Genomic DNA, 24,313 nt, shown 5'->3' on the forward strand with positions numbered 1-24,313 from the left:
ATAATAGTTTGGGTTGGACAGAACAGACCCCTCAGCAAGCCATCTGGTTTGGGTCTGAAGACATAAGGAGACAGGATGATACTTGGCTTTTGCCAGCATGTATAATTTCAGCCTCTCTGACTACAAATAATTCAAACCAGCTACTAGAAAGTCCCATCTGCACATCAAGATCAGGAGACGACCTTGAACCATCACCTCCTAGAGTTGCCAGTCAGCAATAGCTGTGCTGCATGTGGTCAGAGCTGCTCACATCACTGCCTGCTTTAAAACTGACCTTCCCCTAACTTTGGGGTCTGCAGGCAGCAAGTGTCCTTACCTGAGGGAGAAGAATGGCACTTGCACCCAGAGAACTAATGTTCATGTGCCCAGTTTGTGAGTGCAGCATACACCAAGGCTTGGATTCATCATCCCTGGTATGCACCAGTGGCATTTCATGTGGTCTGTAGCAACAGTTCAGGAGTAAAGGGAGCAGAGCTCTCTGAGATGGAGCAAGTGCAGGAGAAGAACTCAGCACACACAGACACACTGCCCAGGCGACTGTAGCCCAGGCACATTCTGTTGTGAATGACTTCACAGTTTGTTCAGGGATTAAATACTTCTTTGTTTAATAACCTAATAATTTGGGCTAGTTTCATGCTGGACTGTTGGAAAGTTCACTGGCTGGAGTCATCAGCCAGGCCTCATGTAAACGGCTTCCCCAGCTCTCAGCCAAATGAGTTGTCCTCATCTTTGAGTCCCCCGGCGGGTGGCTCTTGGCACAACCTTCTTCTGCAGGGCTTTGTTGTTCATACGTGTGCCTGAGGCTTTACGCTCTGTAGGCTTCCTCACCACTTCTTGTTTGAGCTGGAAATGCACCTGGAGAAAGAACAAAGATAACTGCACTGTGTGCGTGCTCTGCTGGCTCAGGGGTCTGCGGGACTTGCCTCTGCTGCTTGCCTTAGAAGCTGACTCTGGGGCCAAGTCAAACAATAAGGAGTCTCAACCATTGTTAAGGGAACTCAGTTCTTAAAGCAGCTGTAAACTTCTTTCCTCCTGTGGAAAATGTACTGTCAATGAACTATGTTTCTTGTAGTTCAGAGAGTTGCTCCTGTGGCAATGTGATGTCCTAGGGTGGTTTGGAAGAGGACCTGTGAAAAGCAGGGGACTGAGCTATGTTCTTTCTTCTCCTTTTCTCACCAGAGTAGAGACATAGCACTGCTTTGCATCTCTGTGAATATTTAATACACAGGATGGTTTAGGACAGACAGTTCTTTTTCAATTGCATCTTGTTAGCTTAATCTGCCTTTCAGCAATCAGTGCTTCCAGTGGATCCAGGCAAAAAAAATCCAGGAAAGAAACCTCCATCCGCTACAGCCACGCAAGCAGGTACAAGAGGGAGAAGGGGACAGAGAGTGTGCAAAACATAGCATCAGCTAAATGGGGAATGGGGAGGCCATACAGAAAGGTGAAACTGGAATGGGGCTGTATGGGCTTCTTGTGGGAGGGATGGGGTAAACAGTGGGTATGGGAGGTGTTGCAGAAATGGGAACAGGAGGGCTGCTGTGAGAGGAGATACACAAAAATCAGACCATCAGGGAACAAACTAGTCTTCTACAGTAACACAGTAAAAAGAAAATCTGTTCTAAAAAGGAAACCCAAAGAGCTGGGTGCTTAACCTAGCAAAACAAAGGACTGGGCTTGACAGCTCCCTATAAATACACCAGGGAATAAATACCAGGGAAGAAGACGAGCTATTTAAAACACAACATTGGCATAAGAACAAATAGGCATAAACTGACCATAAATAAATTTAGTACGAAAATTAGAAGGTTTCTAATCCTGAGAAGAGGGCAGCTCTGGAAGAACTTCAGAGGCTGGGCAGAGTGGGATGAAGGGATGGAGGGTGGGAGAACAACCACAGTGTATTTACAGCAGAGCCTGACCAGTGAACATACAGTGAAGAAAATGATGTGCCAGGATGCCACAGATGGGGGGCTCTGCTGGTCCTCTGAGGAGCCTACATCTATGGTTCCACCATGTTCACAAGGCAACAGCAGGGGCAGGAATTACCACCCACTGTTTTTACAACCAATTTCTAGTTGTCCAGCCAGCCCTCAGAAAGACACTGTAGGAGACACACCAGTGTCAAGAGCATTTCATTTCCTGAAGGTGCTTGGCTGTTCTTTGCTGGCACTCAGTTCCCATTTGTCTTCGGTGCTCTCAGCAAAAAGAAAGGCAGACTTCAGCCTCTTGCCATGAGTTTGATAACATGTTTGGTCCCAGGCAGAATGCAGATGATAGCAGAGTGCTGAAACCCACAAAGCTGGGGGGCTAACTGAACCTCAGGGAACAGATGCTATCTCCACATCATCTCATCCTGGAGAGTGAAGAGGATGAAGGGAGAGCTAAAGAGTGGCAGTCCCAGCCAGCCAGGAGCTCTCCCCATGGCCAAGAGGCAGAAGGATACAGGAGCTGGCATGGCAGCCCAGTGCAGCTGCAAGGCCTCAGTAAGGAAAGGCACATGGCATTGTCTTCACTCTGTTCCCCCGCTATGAGCCGTGTGAAGCCTTGTCTGCCAAAACAGATAACCTATAGCCACTGGAAATGCTCTACATCCCATCTCCTATCTCTGCTGCTCACTAGACATCCCCCACCGCATTTCTTTCTCCCTGGGGTGAAGATATTTTGAGAAACCCTTGTGACTATGCAGCCTGACTCACCAATGAAGGTGCAGCTGGGCCCACTGTTGCTGTCACCGTCAGGGGCTGGTACCCCTCTGCAGAGGCTGTGACAGTGTAAGTGCCAGGCAGCAGCAGCCGGAAATAATCCCCCATATCACCTGGAACACAAGGTAGGAAGAGAAAGCACTCAGGATGCTCAGGGAGCAAAACAAAAGACATTCCAGTGGTTCTGGCTGAGTTACTTCCTCTAGGATATGTAGCCTTCAAAACCCAGAATTGTTTTTCCCAAATCTACTGGCTACCGCAAGGCTGGATTCACATTGTTACACTGCGAGTGATGTCTCATTAGTGCCTCGGAGGAGAGCTCAGTCTGCAAGTAAAAGCCACATGAAAGGGCACTGTACAGCAGCATTGGCTGTGCCTGTGCAGGGAGGCACAAAGCTGAGCACTCACCAGTCAGATGACAGCAGACCTAAGGACAATCACAGCTCCAGTCCGACTCCTTATGCATAACACAATCTAATTGCTGCCATACACAATTTTGCCACATTTGGGTTAGCAGGTTTTCGTTGCTCATTAGCTCAGCTGTTCCCTGATAAGGGATAAGAAAGCCCCAGAAGCACTTTGACAGACTGTGCACTGGTGTGCTTAGGGACAGGAGATGGCCAACAGTGAGGTAACACCGTATTAGAGATCACTTTGGAAATCTGAGTATAATCCCATCTCTGGAACTCGACGGGTATTGCAAATTGCTTCAGGGTGGATCTGGGAGCGCAGCTTTACCACGAAAGTGGTAGATCCCTGGCACAAGACAGCAGTTAGGCTGTGAAATATCCATCCTTGGGGTCAGTAAGAATTGGCTGGTGGGAGCAGTGGCTGATCAGAGCCAATGTTGGGGACAATCTTGCTCCAGGCTGGACAGGAGACTTCAGAGGGCCCTTGGCAGCCAGCTCTTCTGCAATTTCTTCCATAGTCCCCTTTCCTATGCAAGTTGGCATAATTAAGTGCCAAATATTAGTGTTACTGAGTCACAAACCTATAGCCAGGAGGAGCTTTGATGATTCCATAATGTGACCTCTCAAGAGCTGCACTATGTAGTACTATTTTCTGCAGGCAGTCTGTAATGTTCAGTCTGCTTGGAGGAGGGTGTTCATGGAAGGAGGTTAAAACTGGCCAGCAAGGGAGAAACAAACACAACTTGGATAAAGTAAAGTGGCACTTCATTCTCAGTCTAGACTTGTCTGGTGTGAACTTTCAGTCCTTCATCTTATTCTTTCTTTTTGTTCTTTGCTGTCTTCTGTTTCAGCTCTTCGCAGATACTTACAGGCTTGAGTAGATTATCCCCTCAATTGTCCCTCACAGATAAAATAGGAGCTGAGTTTCTGAAGTCCTTTACAATAACATTTGCATTCCAGTTCTTGCCTCTGTCATTCCTAGGCTTTTCTAAGCCCTCCCTGGTGAAGGACAAGGATAAGGCATATTTCTCCCAGCTAGTGTCTTTGGGAAACAAACCATGCTGGCCTCGCATATTATAGCCGCGCCTGCTAACCTTCACCCACATACCCAGACATGTAAGGGGATTGACAACCCACCAGAGGTGATGTCATGGCTGATTCCTCGGACAGAAATCACTGCTCCTGCAATGCCGTTGTTGTTCTCATCTGACACCATCCCTTTGATGCCCTGGTGAACCTGCGGGGAGGGAGACAGACTGATGGGTCAAGGCCCCTCCTTTGCTCAAGAGAGTATTGCCGAGCAAGACAGAGCTCTGGGGACACCCCCACCTTTTCCTGTACCCTTGGTGACCCAGGTTATCCCCAGCAGAGCCAGTCTAGGACACAACAGCTTCCCCAAAGGAAGCTGCCAAGAAGAGCACCCCATAACCAACTCCCTTCCACCCCTGGTACCTACTGGTGCCCTACCACCAGGGCCTATGGGGATCTGCAGGAGAAGGGTGTAAGTCTCAGGACTGCCCCTTTACCTCTTCAATGAAAGCAACAAGGGCTTCCCGGTTGGCCATCCACTGCCGCTCCAAGTCCTCCTCAGGGGGAAATTTATTGCAGCTCAGCTCCAGGGTGATTTCAAAGCAGTTGGTGTAGAGGTAATTGAAGTCCTGCATGCCTGAAAGAGAAGAATAACCTATGGCCGGGGCAGGGCTCCCTTCCTATTCCTATGTCCCAGTCATCCTGGCCCATCTTTCTTTGACCAGAACCATCCTCACTGTCCTTCTCTGCACCACAGGCACAGCCTCCTCCCTGCATGACAGTGCAACTAGAGCCTTCTCCACCCATGCAGCCCGGCCCTTGTGGCTGCCCAACTCTCTCTTGCAGCTGGATTATTTGCCAACCTGCCTTCAGAAGCCCAGGGAGGCTGGGTACCACAGGGGCCTATATATCTTTTCCAGTTCCTTTTCAATCTTTTTTCTAGTCTTATGTGCTGACTTTTCAGATTCCTCATTGTGCCTTTTTAAATCAGATTTTTCAGGAACCAGAAGCTGCCTTCCCTTTGGTCACAGTTTTGGGTTTTGATGGAACTACACTGTAGGATTTTCAAATACACTAATAGATTAATGCTTCCTTTTTCTAGCCGCACACTGGGTGAAGGTCTCTTGGCTATTTCTGTGGCTCTTTCTCAAGCCATTTCAAGTACTCCCAAGACATTTCTTGGTCTGACATACAAACACCAGAATGGTGTCTAGTAATGGGCACAGTCCTATTGCCACAGTCCTTCCCCAAACCATCCTGTCCTGAGGTTTCTTGTCTACCCCTTCACATCTTTTTGCTGTGGGGGGTGCTCACCTGCCCAGCCCTTACCTTTGCTGAGTGAGTACCAGGATGCCCCATTCGTGATGCCATCAGCAAAGTAGTCCCCGCAGTTCCAGCCCCGGTGCATCCAGCTGTGGGCGTACGAGTAGGTCTTGGCCAGCTAGAGGGAGAGCAGCCAGTGGTCACTGTGCCCGCCCCACATGGCTGGAGAGCCTGCCTGGCTCTGGACAAAACATGCTCCCTCCTTTGCTGAGAAGCATGGGAGGGAAGTCAGACAGGAGACAGTTCCTGCATTTTACTGCCACAAAATACAACGCGAGGTGCCCAGGACGTCTACAAGATGTAGGCAGATAAAGATGGAGGAGGAAGAGCAGTAATCTGGCAAGCTGGAAGCTGGTTGATGGCACAAGTGGCTTCTGCCCTGCTTGTGCTGAGAAGAGGGGGAGCAGAGGGCACTGGACCTATGCCCCACACAGCAAATGGCACTAAAAGGGGGAAAAGATATGTGAAGAAAACTAACCAGTATCAGTCCCGGCAAATACCAGATACGTATCAGGGGAATTTGGATTAGGAAAGAGTTTGGGCAATTTCTGGTTCTAGCAACCATTTGTTTGTTGCCCTTATTAAGATTACTGCTTATTTTTAGACATGAAGGCAGGGCTAAAACTGGGCTGCTGCATCCAAAGCCAGTCCTTTGCGTAAGACACAGTTTAAGAGAGACTAGCATTTGCATTTTCTAACGCAAACTCTATATCCTTGTATTATGGTTCAGATTCCAGTGTAATACCGTTCTGTCAGCAGGAAAACAGTTACTTCTCTACATTTCTGAGTCCTGAGGCCATGTGGGTATCATCAGCCTACGCCCCAGACTGCAGCCTCTTTACATCTGGGTCTGAGCGCAGCCATGATCCCAGGAGGTCCTGACAAGCCCCTGCAGATTCTGCTTCCAGAGAGGGCTGAACTCCAGCTTGGACTTATTTTTCTCATTAACTGTTCTGATGCAGACTTACTTTTTTCTTCTGCTGGGTATTTCCTAATGGAAGCAGTGACTGAAGGCATTGTTTTCTGGGATAATGAAGAAAAACCACAAGCTTCAGCTAGCACTTACAGGATCAACAACACAGACTGATGCTTTCCCTGATGTCTGCTTATGCTCCTGGAGCTGTTGCTGTTTGTTGTAGTTCTTGTTCTTCACCATCCACAAGCCCCTGCTGGGCACCCACCTCCCTTATCCTGGTCTCAGCAAGCCCCCAGCCACCTCTCTAGGAAAAAAACCCTGTGCATGCTAAGATGGTTTGGCAAAGCTGGGTGCAGCTCCCAGCTTTAGAAGAGCAAGTTGTTATTGAGGATACCAGTGGTATTTGGGTTATGGGGAACCTAAGCACAGCATGGATAAGGAGGGGGACCCTGAGGGTTAAGACTGGCCTGTCCTTGTGGTGGGACTGGCTCACAGGGTGGGACTGCCTTGACCTGTCTCCTGAGCCAGTGGTTGGCAGAAATGCTGTAGTCTGCTAATGATTATTTCCAACACGTTTCTTGGCTCAGCTCCTGCATGACGCAGTGACCAGAGCTCCCATCCAGCTCTCACTCTGCACCCTGCCAGGGAATGTCCTCACACAGCGTGGCTGTGCTCACCTTCTGAAACAACTTATCATCAGGGGTAGGTGTGTTGACTGTGCGCCGGTGGCTCCTGAACCGCTGATCCTGGGACTTGTCATAGGGGTAATTTGCCACCACTGCTCCACCGTGCAGATTGGCCGAGAGCACAAAGTTGTAGCTGCTGATCCACTGGATCACAGCCAATGTCTCTGGCTCCACCTGTAAGGAGAAGAGAGCAGGAGACAGGGAGAAGAGCTCAGTCACCTGTGTGCCAGCTGCTGCTCCATGCCAGGCTGTGGTGTGTCAGGCCCTATCCTGCGAAGTGTCTGCTGCAGCTCTTGCAGCTTCCTTTGTTCTCCACCGACTGCTCTGATACACAAAGCAGGCTCCTCCTGTGCATACCTTGCTGCAGGCTCCCCCAGCACAACCCCAAAACTTGAGGCACAGATGTTAGCCAGCATATGCCACCTCCTCTGCCCTGTGTATTGCAACCTGCCTCCCCAAGCCAGCTGTGATATCAGACTCTCCTGGCAGAGGTGCAAGCTGTGATATGGGACCAGAACTGCATCACTGCTCTGCAGGCAGAAGGCTCAGAGAAGGAGACAAGAACTGTGCAAGCCAAAGGACGGTGTATTTGCTTGCGTGCTGAGACACACTAAGAGGATGCTGTAACCCTCATGGCAGCCCAGACTGGTACCTGGCTCTTCCAGTTGTCAGGCAGTGGGATGTGGTGATTTGGCCCGCTGATTTCCCTGCTGTAGTACATGAGTGTGTTGAGGTCAGGGAAGTTGCGGTTCAAGTCCACTCCATTGGCATTGTTCCTCCCTGTCAAGTACCCATTGCTGTCTGGGCCCTGCGGGGCAAAGGTGTATCACGGGTGAGTACAGGGTGGGTGCAGTCGGGCTGGGTGTCAGAGAAGTAGAGACTGGCCACTGTAACAGCACTTCAGTGCCTTTGAGTCACAACGTGTTATTGCTGGCAGGACAATAAAGAGTATTGGTACTGACAGGGAAAATCAATAACAATATCTTCATTTTCCAGGGTGATAGAGTAAGCCACAAGACAAATAAAAAATTTGCTTTAGCTGAAAGAGGCACATATATCTCCCTGAACTCTAGCAGCACAAAGAAATGGGTTATTATTTGGGGGGAGGACTAGGGGCCTTATTTCTCCCCCATCTCTCATGTCCCTGCCTGCTTATGACAGTGGCATTCAACTGTCACTTTCCTGGTCTAGGGCAGGGGATTTGCAGTGACCCTCCTGTGACAAATAACTTCTAAGGAGGGTAAGACAGGTATAGGAAGTCTCCTCCATCAGCTGCCAAGGTCACCTGTGGCAGGACGCACAGCAGGAGCCCTTGGAAGGGAGGTGAGAAGCAGCGACACCAGTTGAAGGGGACAAATTTGGCAGGGCATGAAGAGCAAGGATTCCGCCTCCACCTAGCTGCAATGAGGAGGATCCCAAAGGGATTTTAAGGGCTTTCTGCCCCTACCCATCTGGGGGAGGCGATCACTGCCTGGTACCTGCTTGGCAGCCACTTCGTACCCGTCGGGATTCATGGAGGGCATGATGTGGATGCGCGTGTCATGGATGAGGCGTGTGATCCGCTCGTTGCCCCGGCGGTACTCCTCGCACAGGAACTCAGAGAGCTGCAGCAGCAGCTCACGGCCCAGCACCTCGTTCCCATGCATGTTCCCAACATACTTGAACTCTGGCTCCACTGGAGAGAGCAAGAGAGTGACACCATCAGCCAGGGCCGGGACAGGGGGAAGGAGCAAATTCCTACCACAGGGAACCCCAGCCAAGTCCAAGGGACACCCAATAAATGGTATAAAATGACCCTTTCCCTTGAAAAATGCAAACCTCAGTGAGGGAGAGTGGTACAGTTCTCATATGGGCTCCGCTCCATTTTGCCACAGCACCCTGGAAGCAGCTCAGACTCTCCTCCAGGTTGCTTTGGGCCTTTGGAGCACACAAGAGGAGTATTTGCAGGGGGTTTGGTCTTGGGTTGGTGAAAGGCAGCACAAAAGGACCAGGGAGCACTGGCAGGATTGCCCCAGGCTTCCAGGGCCTCACAGCTCTGTGGTGGGTGGCACTGGAGGGGACAGGCCTTTTCTCCCAGCTCTGCTCTTCTACATTTGCTCTCAGTGCCTCTCACCAGCATGGCACATTCCTGGCTCTGCACCTCTCCTTCCCCTTTACCTGCCTCCAAGGTCAAGGTTAAAGCCCTCCACACCCTCAAGGGAAAAGAGCCTGGAGAAACCCTCAGCAGCTGAGCTGAATATGGATCAAACTGTCCCTCAGGCAGCTCCAGTATGACCAAAAAGGTCTCTTACCACTGACTTTTCTAAAATAAGGTCTCAAAATACATACTTGGAGACCACAGGCAGACAGTGCCTGGAACAGGACTTGCTGCTTTGCTGAAGGAGAGGCAGGACACATGAGGGACAGGTTGCACTTTCCCAGAGGGCCTTTTAAAGCAGTTACTTGTGGGAAAATAAAATGTCACATTGCAGGCTGGAGCCAGCATTGGTAGAACGAAAGACAACAGGGGAATTCAGTTAAAAAGGGAGCCTGACTGTCACATGAAAGAGTCAGGAAAAAAAGGGGGTTGTTACAAATGTTGGCTTGCCAGATCTGGAGACTCCCATTGCGCTGTGAGCTTTCTGGCCACCAGCAGGGATCAGGGGATCAGACTCGCAGTGGCAGCATGCAGCCCTGCTGCCAGGTATGATGTCCATCAGGATCCCTGGGGTAAAAGGCATCACATTCCAGATTGTGAGCTGCTGCTTGCAAAAGCCCCTGTGCCCTTGCTGCATTAAAAAAAAAAAAAAAAAAAAAATCTCTAATTTTAGCTAAAGATTTTGCTTTTCCATGTCTTTTGATTGCTGTGTCTCGGTTCAAGACACCAGAGGTGGGCAACATATTTTGATTTTGTTAGATTTCAGGGAGATGAGAACTGATTTAGTTAGATAATTCAGTTATTAAAAACACAGAAAAATCCTGGGCATTTGTGCAGCCTTTAAAAAAAATAAGGCTTCAGCAGGGATTCTTTGCTTTGTTCGAGTCTGCAGCAGGATTTGTCAGCCTTTTTCAGTATGCAAACTCCTAAACTTTATGTACATGGCCACACAAGCTCTAATTACTGCATGTAAGCCCATTTGAGCTTGCTTTTCAGAGTTACTTTTCATGTCCTTCAGAGAAATCCAGAGTTTCCCAAATTCTTCGTGCTACAAGCTGAAAGTGCCAGCCTGACAGTGGCCCATGCTACAAGCAGGGCCACAGGTCCATGCTGCCAGCCTGGGGCAGGGGAGATCTGAGCCATCTCCTACAGCCTTTCCAGCTGCTTTCATGTGGTTCTGCAAGTCTAAAATCTGATGGTGCACTGCCAGTGCCCTTTGCTCACTCCATGCTTTGAATCAGCCCTTGATGCACTGGGGAGGTGCCCCACATGCCCTCAGAACCATGCAGGTTTCCCTGTGCTGAATAGGGCTGTCACAGAGGTAGTCAAGGTGGGAAGCCTCCCATCCCACCTCCTGGCATCCCTGAAAATGATACTCTGGGCCACAAGAGCGGAACAGTATGCCCCCAGTGCAGTGCTGCCAGGCATGGGGTGGTGCTCTGGGGTTTGTGGGGGTGCTCCACTGAGGGGGGCACGGGTTCTGCTCACCCCTGCAGCCCTGCTGGCAGTTTTCCATGTGACTAGGCTGCCTGCGCGTGTCAGCCCCTGCATTTAGCCACATCAGCCAGGATTTGAAAAGGCAAAAGATCCTGCAGAAAGTAGGGAGAGCTCTGTCCTTATCTGCAGCTCAGGGACACAAGGCAGGGATGTGAGGGAGCCTTGTGTGCAGCCCCCCAGCCTGGAGAGGCAGCTGTTCTCCTCAGCACCCCCGGGTCTCCTGGCTGCCTGCAAGGTCTGGCTCGGCAGCATCTCCAGGCTGCACAGGCAGCAGCTCAAGGGGCCACTGCTGCCAATGTTCCACAGGACCACGTGGCAGCAGGTGGAGATCCCTGAGATCAGCCTGTCACTGGGTCTGCACAGCCCTCGGGGCTGGGAGGGCTGTAGAAGCCCAGCGCCCTCTCTGCCGGGGTCCCTGCTTGCTGTCCTCCTGGCATTGCCGTCTGGGGGAGGAGCGGCCGAACACTTTCTCTCTTGTCACTACCCAGCAGCACAGGGCAGAGGGTGGGTGCTGCCTCTCCTTGCCTGAACAACACTGTTTTGGCAGGGAGAGGGTGGTAGTGCAGGTGGGGTGCTGGGATGGACTCGCCTGCGTTCTCGCATCAGCTTGAGTGGAAAACTCAGAGCTCCGTCCAAAGTACGCGCCTGGGCCACGCTGCAGCTCAGGCAGGCACAGTGCATGGCACGGTGCATGTGTGCGGGCTGGGCGTGCGCGTCCCTGGGCTGGCTGCGGGGTCCGTGCCGGAGACCGCGCTGCCTGGCACCTGGGCATTGCCAGGAGTCTTGCCTGGAAAGGGACATGCCCCCACCCAGTGCCCCAACACTGCCGCGTGGCAGGGAGCGTGGCAACGAAGCCCGTCCTGTCCGAGCCGCTGTCCCCATCCCCCCGTACTCACGGGGCTCGTGGATGCCGGGGTAGTCGCTGAACTCCAGCACGTAGAGGTGCCGGCCCTCGACGCTGCGGCCGATGCTGTAGATGCGGGTGACGTAGGGGCACTGGCTCTGCACGCGGAACAGGGCCTGCACCAGCTCCTCGTAGCGATGGTGGAGGAAGCTGAGGGCGGCCGCCCCCTCGAGCAGGAGCAGGGCTCCCACGAGGGGCCACAGCCACCGCGCCATCCTCCCGCGGCGCTGAGCGCCCGCACCAGCTCCCAGCCCCGGCTCGCTCCCAGCCGGGAGCTTAAAGTGCAAACTCCAACCAGCTCTTTCCAGCTGCCGAGTGCCAGCCCCCTGCACCTGCGGGCGGGGGGCGGCGGGGGGCGGCGGGAGCGGGGCGCGCCGGGGCCCCGCGGCGCAGGAATGCTCCCCCCGCCCGGCCGCCCGGCCGCCGGCGAGCCCGCTCTCCACCGGCGGAGAAGTTTCCCCCTGCTCCAGCTCACTTATTAACCGGACAGCAAACAGGCCCCCGCAGCCACGGGCTGTCACCGCAGAAGAAGCGCAGGGCTGGAAAACTGGCTGCGGAGGGCGTCGAGGCTGCCAAGCGCACGGGGAGCGGCGGGCGGGGGAAAGGAGAGGAAAGGGGGCCAGCGGGCGGGGGGTTGCCCGTCACCGAGCCCTCTCGTGGGGCAAGAGCCGAGGGGGATGGGGCGGCCTCGCTGCCCGCACCACTCCCGCAGCCCTGCCCGGCCCGTGCCTGCCCGGCGCGGGCAGTTCCCAACCACTCCTCCCCGGCGCCCGGTCCCGGCTCCGCGCCGCGCCTCCTCTCCTGCCCCATCTCCTGGGGAAGCAGAAGAGACACCACCGCAGGCTCCGCGGGTCAGTCGGCCTCTCTGCCCGGCCCGGCTCACCCGGCGATCCCTTTGCTCCCGGGATAAACAGAGGCAGGGACCGCATCGCCCTCCCCACAGCTGCCTGCCCAAACCGCCGAGCTGGGACGGTGCAGGGGGAGGGCAGAGCAGCGTGGGACGTGATGCGGGAGTTGTCTGCCCAGCAGGGACCATCACTGAGAACCCCGCTCGGAAGTCTGGTATCACCCCACCCTGCTCTGGGAGCGGGCATGAGAAAGAGCTCTGACGGGCACTGGGCAGCAAGAGGTCCCTTAACTATGTAAAGACAAATTAAAATGTCCTGCTATCTACTAACAAAGGGTTGCAAACTGTTTCTGGACATGGGGGAAGCTGGTTCCTCTCCACCTCTCTGGCACCCTTATCCCAGTGGGCAGCAGACACCTCATGGTCCCTGCTCTCTGCCCGCTGCCAAAGGCAGCCTTGCTTTGCAGCCTTGCCCCATGAGGCTAAGACTCCAGGAGCCTAGTGGCTCTGACAGAGGTATTTACTAGGACAACCCTGACACAGAGCCCAAACATGAGCACAAACAGCTGAAAAATTTACCATCATGGCTGGACAGGCCAAGAGAAAAGCTCCCTTAGGTAACAGGAGCATGTGATTCTGAGCTACCCAGGCCATGCTAGAAAGGAGCTCCTCTGGCCATCAGTAATGGGCTGCCCGGGATACTCAGTGCCATGCCAAACATTTGCTTTCCCTTCAACCTTGAGGTGGGTCCGTGCTGCATTGCTCTAATTTCTGTGTCAAGGGTTGCTTCGCCCAGCAAAGCATTCTCTATCAGTGCTGCCTGGCACCAGTGCATGGCATCACTGCTTGGACTGCTGTCTTTCTACCTCAGTTTTCCAAGAAGAGCAGTGGTAAAACCAGGAAGTCCCTGTTTGTAGCCTCTAGCTCCTGTTGATAGCCTCTGATGCAAACAGTACATGCTGGTGGGCAAGGCACATGGCTTGCCTGCTCATGGCTTGGCTTACTCAGACTTTCCCATATCCAGCTTTCTTCTGCCTCATCCCCACCATAGTGGTCCTTTCTCTCCTTGATTCTTTGCCTTCTTGGTCTTCTGCCCCATCTGCACGGTTGCCTCTTACCCTTGTTTTTGAAAAAATATCCTTTTGAAGACATGACCAGAAAAAAAAATACTATACATATATAGAGATAGCAACAACCATATTAATACCTTCTCCTAGTTAAGCTTCATCCCACCACATCCCTGTTTGTCAGCCAGTCTGAAAGCAGCACATGTTCAGGAGCAGGAATGGCATTGCACCCATCTGTAGCCAGGTAACAAGAATCAGTGCTGGAGGTGATAGCTTCTCCCAGCACATGCAAGAAACCAAGGCAAAGTAGCTGAAGCTGTGCCATGGCGAGCATGGGTATGGGAGGACAGCTCTTGTCTCTACAGCAAGACATGTCTGGTGGTATTTTGCAAAGCTGGCAGCCCACACAGCAGTGGGAAATGCCTTCACCTCCTTCACATCTCTGCTCCCAGGGCTGCTGGGTTCCCCTGGAGCTGCTCTCTCCCCAGCCTTCAGCAATGAAGGCCATGTGAAAGAGTCGTGGGCAGGTTTCCAGCGCTACCCAGTGTTACTTGGCAGCCAGAGAGTGCTAGGCAGGGCTATAGTAAAATAGCACAAGCCCCATGTTTGGCCAGTTTCCCCCCATCTCCTTTCCCTTCCTAGTCTGCTTTCAGTAGCCTGGGACAGCAGTGGCAGAGTTGGAACTGCAGTGCTGCCAAGGGACACATGAGGAAAGTTTTCACTTTCCTATGGAGACAAGCAACACTGATGTCAGGAACAACAGTAAGAAAAGGAATGCCAGACCGTTAGAGCCTAAAAAGGAACCACGGGCAAAATCTCATGTGGGTGGAGAACACATCTCACACACTATTAAGTCTGGAGAGTTAGTCAGCCTTATCTGTAGCACAGGGATGGAGGCAGCCTGTTATCAGGCAGCAGGTTGAAAGCATACAAAAGGAAATAGTTTTGCACAAAAGACACAATGAAATTACATCATCAAAGCTGAAAGTTAAATGAGTGCAAAAGAGGATAAGATGAATTCATAGAGAACAGGGGCACCCACAGTTATCAGATCTTGAAGCAATCATTTGATCACAAATTTCCTAAGCTCCTGATGGGTAGAAGAGAAGGATTATGCTGTTTCCCTAACTATCCCTCTAAATCCTTTCCCACCACACAGCTGGAGATGAGTGCCAATGCGCTGCCTGTTTGATCTGACCTAGCATGGCCTTTACACATTCTAGGAAAATGACAACCTAATGACTCTTTAATCCAACAATAAATCTGGGCATGTTTGAAAACACCGATGAAAGCAGAAACAAACAATATAAAATGTTAGAAAAAATGAAGGAAGTAAATAAAGACTTAATTTGGAAAATACGGCTAATACATCTGGGATGGATCATACACTCCTCCATCCCCCACCCAGATGTTCAAAAATGGAGAGACCTTGAGGCAGTGGGATAAAGAGGGGGAGCAGGAGTGCTCTGTGCCACTGTGGTGAGAGCGAGAAGAATGCGGATGCGAGCCCTGTCCCCCCACCACTGCATTGCTGGTGGTCACGGGTGGCAAGGGTCTGATTCTGCTGGAACTGGCCATGGAAAGGCTCCATCTGATGGGTTCATTTTAGTTCTGGCCATATTGTTAACAGAGGAAGATTGGAAAATTTGAGGAAAATTCAAGCTAATAGTCCTAAGAATGAGTGAACTGTGGGGAGTGCCTGCTGGAAGAAAAATAACAGCTGTGACAAGCATTGTTTGCCTTGGCAGAGCTCTAGCACACAGAGACACGCAGCCCTGTGAGCAAGGGGCACAGGCCCACTGTCCTTCCCCTGTTTGGGGGGCTGGGAAGGTGGGCTGCAGTGCCAGCATGATGCCAGTGGAGCTGCCTGAGAGAGGGAGAGGGAAAATGAGAGCAGAGGACTGCCTCTGTCCAGTTCGCAGCAAGGGAGAACGAACTGCTTTGAGGAGGTCAGGATGAAGCTGAGGCAAGGAAAGATGTGGTTCGGGCACTAGCAGCCTTCCCGGGAGTGAAGCATCCTGTGTGAGGTGCCCAGAGCCTGGGAAAGACCACAGTGCCTTTCTCTACCAGGAGGGGATGCTACTCATCCACCGGGAACTTCAGAGCTGGCCCCGGAGAGCATCAAGGAACTGGCAGGAGAGGAAATCACATCTCAGGACTTTTCCATGTTTAGTGCCAGAAGCTCCATTCCACTACTGGCAAACTCTCATCTTCTGGAAAACAGCATGAAAACTTTTCTGGCATCAGTTCAGCAGTCTTTATTATGATAAGCATACAGAGACTTGTGTGCATCAAAACAAAGATCCATTTCTTCAGGGCTGGGCCACGGAAAGAAAACACATGGCCTGGGTGGCAGAGACTGTTGTCCTCAGTGTGTCCTTCCCAGTCCCTCCAAAACAGGCTGTTGAGCCTGGGACAAAGCTGGCAGCCCTGCAGAGCCTGCACACCCTGCCTGGCACAGCATGGGAAGAATTGGGGTGGAGAATGAAGGGGCACACATCCGGCCCAGAGCTGCTCTTGGAGAAACTGGGAAGCCCGGGCCAGGGCCAACATTTCAAGTCAGCCTCCCACTGCAGAGGTGAAGGCCCCACTTCTGAGAGCTTTCTTCCAAGTGGAGACCCCACTGTGCTTTGCTCTAGGGCTGGAGAAGTCAGCTGTAGTCTGTGCACAGAGGAGAGGCAGCTTTATCAGGGAGGAGGGTGAAAGGTACTTAGAGCCTGTGGTGGGGAACAGTTTTCCTGTCAGAGGTGAGGGTGCTGCAGGTACCCAGGCTCTCTCTTCTGACAAGTTCCAATAGCTTTGGCCCACACTTGACACTCGGCTGAATATGGCAGAGCTCATAGAGGTCATCAGTCCCAGAGAGACCAGGCTGCTCTTGCACCCTGCAAAGCTATCAAATCTCTCTGCAAGGAACCTCCCCAAAAACGGACCAATCAACATTTCAACCCAAACTGGAGACACTCATCCCACCTTGCTGCAGCACATCTCAGAGCTTCCCAGGAGCCCAGGAGAGCTCTCTCTTCTAGGAGAGACCAAGGTCTGGAGTCTTGGCAGTGCAGCAGGGCTGAATAGTGAGTAAATATTTGCCAGATAAGAACATGTGATGTTAAAAGATGCTTTACCCAGGAAAAGCAAAATGCTACGGCAGGCAGTGTCTAGAAATGAAAGCCAGAAGCTATCAAATTAGAAATAAGGCACAGATAATTATCGGTGAGGCAGATCAACTGTATTAACAAGAGAAATGATACATTATTACTGGCATATTTGGAAACTCCCTTCACTATCATTAATGGTCTTCATGTACATGTTGGGTGGCTCTGGAACACACATTTAAGTTGAATACAGCTGGATCAGATGCAGCACAGAATCAAAGAAATGAATGTTCATAACTTGAACTCTTTGACCAAGGACTTTTGAGTAGCCTCCGTGAATAAAGTCCTACAATAACAGGAGAAATGGGGAAGAAACAATCATAGGTCATTCTGTGAGTGTTCACATACAGGCAATGACAGGATGCCTTCAGTCAACCAGTTCCTGGAGCCTCAGCCTGCTCAAGTGGCATGTCTGTTGTCACCTTAGAAGTTCTGATCTTGGAGAGATTGATTTATGAATGGGGTCTATTAGTCATAAGGTTTAAAAATATTGTAACATATTTTGTGTTTATCTTTGTTTGGGCCCTTTAGGTTGTGCTCAAGTCACATTTAAAGCTTTAAAAAACCCCAAAACTCAAACCAAAAAGTAAGATAATTAAGACAGGAGGAGCAAGTGAAGATGCCAGCTGCTCACCTGGCTCCTGAAAGAGGAGCTAACAATATTCATACTCTGGGACTTGCAACGAAGACACAAAACATAGTAAAACTTCTTTTTCCAGGTATTTGACATTTTCCTTTGACATAAATCCTTAGCAGGAACAAGAGCAGATTGGCACAAGCTTTCTTTCCACACCAACTTCCACATGGAGTTTTTGCATCAATTTCTGATGTGTCCTAATGGATCTGCCAGTTCTCATCATGGACACAACTGAGCAGCTGCCAGATCCCCAAGGAGGTCTCAGGAGAGGCATTGCCATTCTGCAGGTTTCCATGCTGTTCATGGGAAGGGTGGATGCACCAGCTCACCCGGGGAGCTTCTCCAGGGCATCTACTCTGCTAGAAAGACTCTGTCTGCAAGGGAGGTGGCACCAGACGGGGTGGGTTGCACATGAGGCTGTCTGGGCAGCAGAAGCAGCTCCGATCACACGTTTCTCCTGCACGCCTTCCAGCCATCGCCAAAAACTACTGTTCATCTCTCACCTACCTATCTTTGCTTCAAACAGCAGAAGGAAGACTGCATCCGTAGCTGAATTCCGGCATCACAGAGTATTTGCAGATAAAACAAAAACTGGCCAATGGACTCACAGCTGGTGAAGGGTCATTTGCAGATTGAACTGGATAACCTGCTTGGAGGAATATCTTTTGAATAGCACATGTTTCAGTGGAGCCCCACGGAAGGCAAAATGGCTCCTACCGAGAGACAGTGATGTAGGATGTGAGGCAGAGGCTGTTCTGAAATGCAGTGACTGGGAAAAAAGACCAAGTTGCCATAGTCCAGCTGGACTCAACAGCCTAAAAACTTTCTGTTAAGTGAGCAGACCTGGACCAGAGATATATGGATGGGGAACATAGAGTACAGATCAAAACCAGATACATACACTTTTAGTGACTCTACTACCACTCACTGCTGAAAACGTTGGTGTCCAAGTTTCAGAAAGATGTAAAACATTTAAAAGAAGTGGAGTTGAGAGCTACAAGCGAGGTCAGCACAGAGCACTTTACAGATTGAAAACCAATCTATTTAATATGATATAATGACAACTTGCAAGCACCAACAAGGAAAAAGAGATTTTAATAGCAGAGTTACTCAGTCTTTTGGAAATGGACAGAACAAGGTCGAACAGAAGCTGAAGCCAGCTAATTCAGAGCAAAAATAAGACACAGATTTTTAGAACAATGATCTGCCCAAAGATCTTAGGACAGGGTAGATTTTTCCCTTATTCTTAGTTCCTTCAATGTATTAGGGCTTCTACTTCCAGGCATGAAGTAGAAATAACTGGGTGACATTTTCCAGCCTGGACTGTGCAGAGGGACAGGCTGGGAGGTGTCTGTGTCTGTGCTTGCCTAAAGGGGAAGGCATTATTGGGGTTGCACATCCTGACCCCCTCCACACTGCCTACACCTTTGCTCGGGGAAACAGGTGTGTGTTTGCCATGCCTTCCTCTCTACAATATCTGCTTCCTTTTGGCCTCCACATTTACAGGTCGTTAGGAGAAAAGATTTCCGAGATTTTGAGGGAGGTAGACAGGCACCAGTGGTTTCTGAGTGTTTTTACAAAAATGGATTTCTGACTTACCTCTCCTTTTTTTGGACCAAGAAATGGAAAAGTGGAAGAAAGCTATTCATAAGCTCAATCAGTGGCATTGTCCTCATTGTGTGCTAGAAGACGGGCTGCAGTACGTGCACTCACAAGCCCTGGGTCTTATGGCCATAGGATAAGCCTATGCCATGATGGAAGGAAAGGCAAATCTTCACTAATTTTGCTGGTGGAAAGAGTGGTTCAATCTGTGCATACTCATGCTGGTTAACTGCTGCCAGCTGCCTATAGGAACATTAGCTAATAAACACTTTCCCTAGGTTGGAGGCTGCTGTGTCATCAGCACAGTGACCCTGGATTGCTTTAGTGGGCCTGTACCTGAGGGCACACTGATCACACCAGAGTCCCTGCAGGCATAAACAATCACTTCTGGTCAAGGAACCTGGGCCAATACAAGCTGTTCCTACAAAAACCAGCAATGCCTGGCTGGGAACTTGTGGCTTGATGTACCTTAAAGATGCAGGAATGGCTCAGTGCAACAGTGAGCCAGCTTTGGTCCAGCAATATCAGGAAGACGTGGGAAAAAGGCATTTTGCCACCTGCAAAAGGAGCTGACAGCCGACAGAACCCAGCTAAGGGCTGATGACCACAAGCATGTTCATCCTCATCCCTTCTTTTCCCAGAGTGGCATTTGGGAGCCTGACCCACCTTCAGGGGCCAACCAGGTGCAAGTGCTGTGAGAGCTCAGGACGCAGGGAGGTGAGCAGAGGTGTGCTGGTGCAGAAAGGGCTCTTGGGAACAGCTTCAGCGGAGAAGGAGCAGGATCACCCTGTATGTGATAGCTCCCAAGAGCTCAGTGGGATGTGTGACCCTGAGATAACCCTTGCAGGAGCACTGGCTCCCAAAGATTGCTGCCACTTTTCTCTTCATAATGCTGTGCACAAGGCAGAAACCAACAAGCAGCAAAGTTTCATTGAATGAAGGTACGACCCATTCAAGAAGGGGACACCAGCTTGTCTGTCCTTGGCAGAAAAGGTGGCGAGCCTGATGTCCCAACATCTGTCAGTGCAAGTGTGATTCAGAAGAAATAAATGCCCTTGTTGTACAGTCAGTAGCTTCAGTGAGAGGGACTCTGCAGTACAGCCTGCTCTGCTGGGGTCTCCCACCCCTGAGTAGCCAGGAAGACATGGCTCCTCTCCGCTTCAGGTTCTTCCTAAACAATCCCCTTCTGCAGGCACTTGGGCTTGTGGAAGAGAAGCCAGGCGAACAGGAGCACGGACACCAGCACAAGGGAGCACAGCACCATCAGCCCCACATAGCTGCCATGGGAGAGAGGGGGCTCGGCTGGCTCCTCTGCAGGAATCATGTTGGTCAGGTTCAGCATGTAGCCCAGGGTCCAACCTGCATCACTGCTGCCGATCTGAAACAGGAGAAGAGCAGAATCAGTGCTAGGAGGCTGCCTGTGGCATTGCTGGGGCAGTGGCATCCCTGGGGATAAAGGGCCAGGCTGTGCAGCAGAGGCTGCAGAGAACTGCTGGGGTAGAGCCCTCCCCACCACGAAACACACCTTTCCAAGGAAGTGGATCATTTGCCAGTTCTCTTCAGTGAACTCATAGCCATTTTCCAGGAGAGAGAGGATGTAGGCTCCAGAGAAGCAATATTCACTCAGGTACTTTTCTTTGATGTGGTGATATGCTGTCTTCACCTAGGGAAGGGGGCAATCACCAGATTGTTAAACACACCTTTCCACTGCTCCATCTTGTGCCTGAACATCCACTGCGGGTGCTGGGGGGATCTTCCCCATCTTGCTCTGGCAATTAACCTTAGCCATTTATCCTACAGAAAAGTATCAGTAGCCCCAGTCTACTGCAACAAGCACTGCTCACCTCTTGCCAAGGCCGGGCACAGAAGCTCTCAATGGTGCTGGTCACTTTGTTCAGGGCAAGGGGGTGTGGTTCACTGGTCAGGTTCAAAAAGTTCATCACAAAATAGAAAGCAGAAAAAGCCTGAAGGAGAAAGATTCTTTTAATCTGACTAGACCACAAATCCCACAAAAGAAAATGAGTTTATTTATAAATAGAAAAATATAAGAAGAAACATCATATGCACAAGAGCAGGAATATTTTCAAGAGTGATGTCATTTTGAGACATACACCACAGGGCTGCTGAGAGATGGAGGCAGGAATTATGATATCCCAAACAACTTCTGTGAGCTCTCTCCTTTAAGTGTGCCAGTGGCACGCACTGATTGCCATCACAACCATGATCCTATTTTGGCAACTGAGTGAGATGAGTGTGCAACCAACATCACCACAAAGAGCAGAGGTGATGGTCTGAAAGGGTTGTACAGAGCCCCATCATATAATCCAAAGTCCAGAAACCCCATCTCTGACCGTGGCCAGTAGCTTATAGGTAGGAGGCAGCTTATGAACAGGACAAGGGTGTATTAGCAGTTCTCTGAAAAGCCTCACAATCACTGAGGTCTTGCAGCTCTAGGACGGATGGTCAGCATGGTGTCACACATAATGTGTGTTCAGAGTGTGCACTGTCTCCTCATCATGTCTGGGAAGCAGACAGGTGAGCTGGCTGGTTTCAGCAGCACTCAGACACTGCTGGGTGAATTTCAGACCTGGTACCACCACTGACCTCAGGAGGCAAGGTTTTTAGGAGCAGTATTCCTGCCTGCAGCACACTCTCCTGCCTCTGGTGTTGGACATCAAGAAGGACAGCTTAAAAAGTAAGTAGATCACCCCAAGGAGATGGGTTAGAATGGGAACAGTGCAGTACTGGTAGGCCAGTATTTACTGGGGTAGCTCCTAACATGTCTGTCCTCACAGCAAGCGCAGCACTGCTTTTGTAGTTACATGTCCAAAAGCCATCTTGTAAATCATTTCCTGCCTCAGTCATGAAAAATGCACTCTAGCATTAGTCTGAATTTCTGCTCTGTTGACATTCTGGATTACAGAGTTGAAGAATGAGTGAAGACTCACCCCAAAATCCCCTTGTAATGGAGGTAGGTATATCCCATTGAAGGAGCAACTGGAGTAAGGACAATGGGTTTTGTTGAAGAGTGTCTGGATGTTTTCTCGGCACTTTTGATAGTCCCCCTCTCCCTCTATGTACAGCTGTCTGAAAGGTAATTCCTTTTTCTTGTCTGACGTGCAAGGGTTTTTGAAGAAGTCACTTATATTTATAGTCCTCTGATAACCCTGGTGAAAGCACGGGTCAAGGAGACTGCTGCTCTCCACGGTCTGAAAGTAAAAATCAATTCAAGCTGTTACACTTTGCTCTAGAGTAACCTGGGGAAAGAAAAACCCTGGGAAAGAACCACAAGGAAGGGTGGCACTTGTCACAGTACATCACATCATGGTGCACACATCAGGTCAAAGGGATGAGGATAGCTTAAGGCACTGGCTGTGCAGGGGAAGATGTGGGTACTGCCATAGCCTCCCTGTAGGACCCTGGGCAAATTACTTTAAGTCACAGTTTGTGAAGCTGCGCTGTTGATTTGGGTTTCTCAGGGATGGTAAAATGTCACCTCCCCTGAGTACTCCAGTTAAATGCCATTCTCTTGCTATCCCATGCCCAAGAATCAAGGCATCTCAAATTGATACTACTTTTGAAAGTATTGACTGTCACCTCTTTGGGCACCTCATGCCCAGTCTGTGTGGAGAACAACGACATTTCCCCAATCCAAACTAAGAGGTGAACTGGGTCACAGCAACTTTTACAGCACTGGGAGGGTCCAGGATGTCCATGTTTAATTACAGGGGTAGATGTACTTGCCTGTAGGTCCCTGGCCAGTTTCTGTTGCAGAGCCTGGTCCTTCCCGTAGCAGAGAAAGCTGTGAGTGTACACTTGGTAATCCTTGCCATAGAGACGGAAGTAGAGCTGGTTCTCTGGGGACTCCAAAGAGAGGTCCTTTGATACAAAGGTAATCTGTGTGGAGGCTCCTCCAAGGTCTAGTGCTCCTGATGTCTCACTTAAGGATGTCAGGGAGTGTAGAAGCTTTTTCCAGCCAGACTTGGGGGAAAAAAAATCAAAGTAAACCAGATATATTGGGCATGGAGAGGATTTATTTTGGAGAAATGAAAAAGAGAAAGAACTATGAGGAGAGAAGCAGAAGCACAGAACACAAGAAACATGGGAAGTCCTGGAGGGGGCATGAGATGAGAGCTGGAACAAGATACAAGAAAAACGCAAGCTTGTAAATACAGGAGATGGATCATGTCCAAGTTTTTGCAGGAGGGCAAAGAATACAGAATCTAATACCACTGTTATGAGAAAAAACAATCCACTTACTGTTTCAGCTCTCAGAAGATTTATAAGCTCAATAGGAAAGAATCATAGTCCAACTTTTCAGAAACTGAAATATTTTAGATCAGGAAGGGAGAAGGATGCTGTACCCAAGCAAAATGATTGAATATGCTGGCATTTTATTTCAGTGCTTGAAGCCTGACTGTAGTGGTGCATCCTGATACCACTAAGTATCAGGAGGTACTCCCAGCAACTGCTGAGGCAACATGTGCAGCTTCCTGATCCCTGGTAAATGGCTTACAAGGCAAGATAGTGCCTGTGACACCTTCTTGCAAGGCATGACTTACAAAGTGCTGCAAGACAATGATTCAGATGTACTTGCTATAGATATACTACCTGCTTGAAATTGCCCAGAAGGTAGTTAATGGTGATCCATCCATAGGCTCCTTCTTCCTGACCAGTGATAATTCTGGCACCCTGGAAGTTGAAGGGAGCTAAGCGTAGTGTGTTTTCTACTGAGGACAAGACTTTGTCAGCTGCACTTTTGTTCTGCAACCTGGATGAATGGAAGAAAGGATGGAGTGACTCTGGCTGACAGCTGTCAGTCGTCTATGTGCTTTATTCTGAGCAGGCAGGCTGCAACTCCCCACCAAGTGACAATTATAAGAGAATGGTTGTTCATTTGAGTCATCCAGCTCTAAGTGGCCATGCTTCTCTCTGTCACACCTTGACAGCACAGCTGCTACCAGCTTTGACACTTACAGACCCTGCAGCTGAGAGTGGTAGGTACTTGGAGCACAGACCAGAGCTCTTGTTCAGTAGCATGTGTCCTGATAGGAGTTGCACTGTGGAGACTCCTCTCACTCTTTACTGTCACCATTAGAGAAGAAATCCAGAAAGTATCCCCAGGAAGATTTCCCAGGCAATATATACCTAAGATCAGTTGCCTGTCCTAGCCAGGAGAGGTCTGGGTCACCCTCATGAAAATCACAAATTGTAATTAAAGGAGGATATGATTATAGAGTTACCTTAGCCTCTGATGGCCCTCTGTGGGGAGTTGCAACATGGGCTCAAAAATCCTGGATTAGGCTTAATAGCAGACCATAGGGATGTTTGAGCATGCCTTTATTGTGGGGATGTTTAGGCATCAGCTTGGGCACTGCTGATCTCCTGGTGTCTCCATGCT

General features: G+C 50.4%; 2 protein-coding genes across 6 annotated transcripts in view; both read right to left on the bottom strand.

The window, feature by feature from the left end:
• Window positions 1–580: 580 nt before the first annotated feature.
• CPN1 (carboxypeptidase N subunit 1) lies at window positions 581–11,970 on the bottom strand. The gene is made up of 9 exons (XM_032116187.1): window positions 11,600–11,970; window positions 8,548–8,744; window positions 7,722–7,877; window positions 7,061–7,243; window positions 5,474–5,585; window positions 4,642–4,781; window positions 4,253–4,352; window positions 2,700–2,818; window positions 581–855 (listed from the first exon to the last, which is right to left on the bottom strand). Exons 1-9 carry the CDS (start codon window positions 11,820–11,822, stop codon window positions 724–726), a joined length of 1,362 nt encoding a protein of 453 aa, XP_031972078.1. The 5' UTR covers window positions 11,823–11,970; the 3' UTR covers window positions 581–723.
• A 3,794-nt stretch (window positions 11,971–15,764) lies between these two features.
• Window positions 15,765–24,313, bottom strand: part of ENTPD1 (ectonucleoside triphosphate diphosphohydrolase 1) — a 54,521-nt gene continuing 45,972 nt past the window's right edge. For all 5 annotated transcript variants that reach the window (XM_032116184.1, XM_032116181.1, XM_032116183.1 and 2 more), the window contains exons 5-10: window positions 23,524–23,683; window positions 22,657–22,893; window positions 21,861–22,121; window positions 20,757–20,876; window positions 20,438–20,575; window positions 15,765–20,290 (exon numbers count right to left, since the gene is read on the bottom strand). In XM_032116184.1, the coding sequence (XP_031972075.1) occupies window positions 20,084–20,290; window positions 20,438–20,575; window positions 20,757–20,876; window positions 21,861–22,121; window positions 22,657–22,893; window positions 23,524–23,683 (1,123 nt within the window). In that variant the 3' untranslated portion in view covers window positions 15,765–20,083. The remainder of the gene's footprint in view (window positions 20,291–20,437; window positions 20,576–20,756; window positions 20,877–21,860; window positions 22,122–22,656; window positions 22,894–23,523; window positions 23,684–24,313) is intronic.

This window comes from Corvus moneduloides, chromosome 8 (genome assembly GCF_009650955.1).
Source record: "Corvus moneduloides isolate bCorMon1 chromosome 8, bCorMon1.pri, whole genome shotgun sequence".
Taxonomy (NCBI): domain Eukaryota; kingdom Metazoa; phylum Chordata; class Aves; order Passeriformes; family Corvidae; genus Corvus; species Corvus moneduloides.

What these genes read in the sequence shown, in the direction of transcription:
- CPN1 (XM_032116187.1), bottom strand. Translation starts at nt 11,822, where the DNA reads ATGGCGCGGTGGCTGTGGCCCCTCGTGGGAGCCCTGCTCCTGCTCGAG. An exon ending in ATGATAAGTTGTTTCAGAAG is followed by an intron (nt 5,586 to 7,060) that starts GTGAGCACAGCC and finishes CTCTCCCTCTAG; the next exon opens with CTGGCCAAGACCTACTCGTA. An exon ending in GCCCAGCTGCACCTTCATTG is followed by an intron (nt 856 to 2,699) that starts GTGAGTCAGGCT and finishes TTCTTTCTCCAG; the next exon opens with GTGCATTTCCAGCTCAAACA.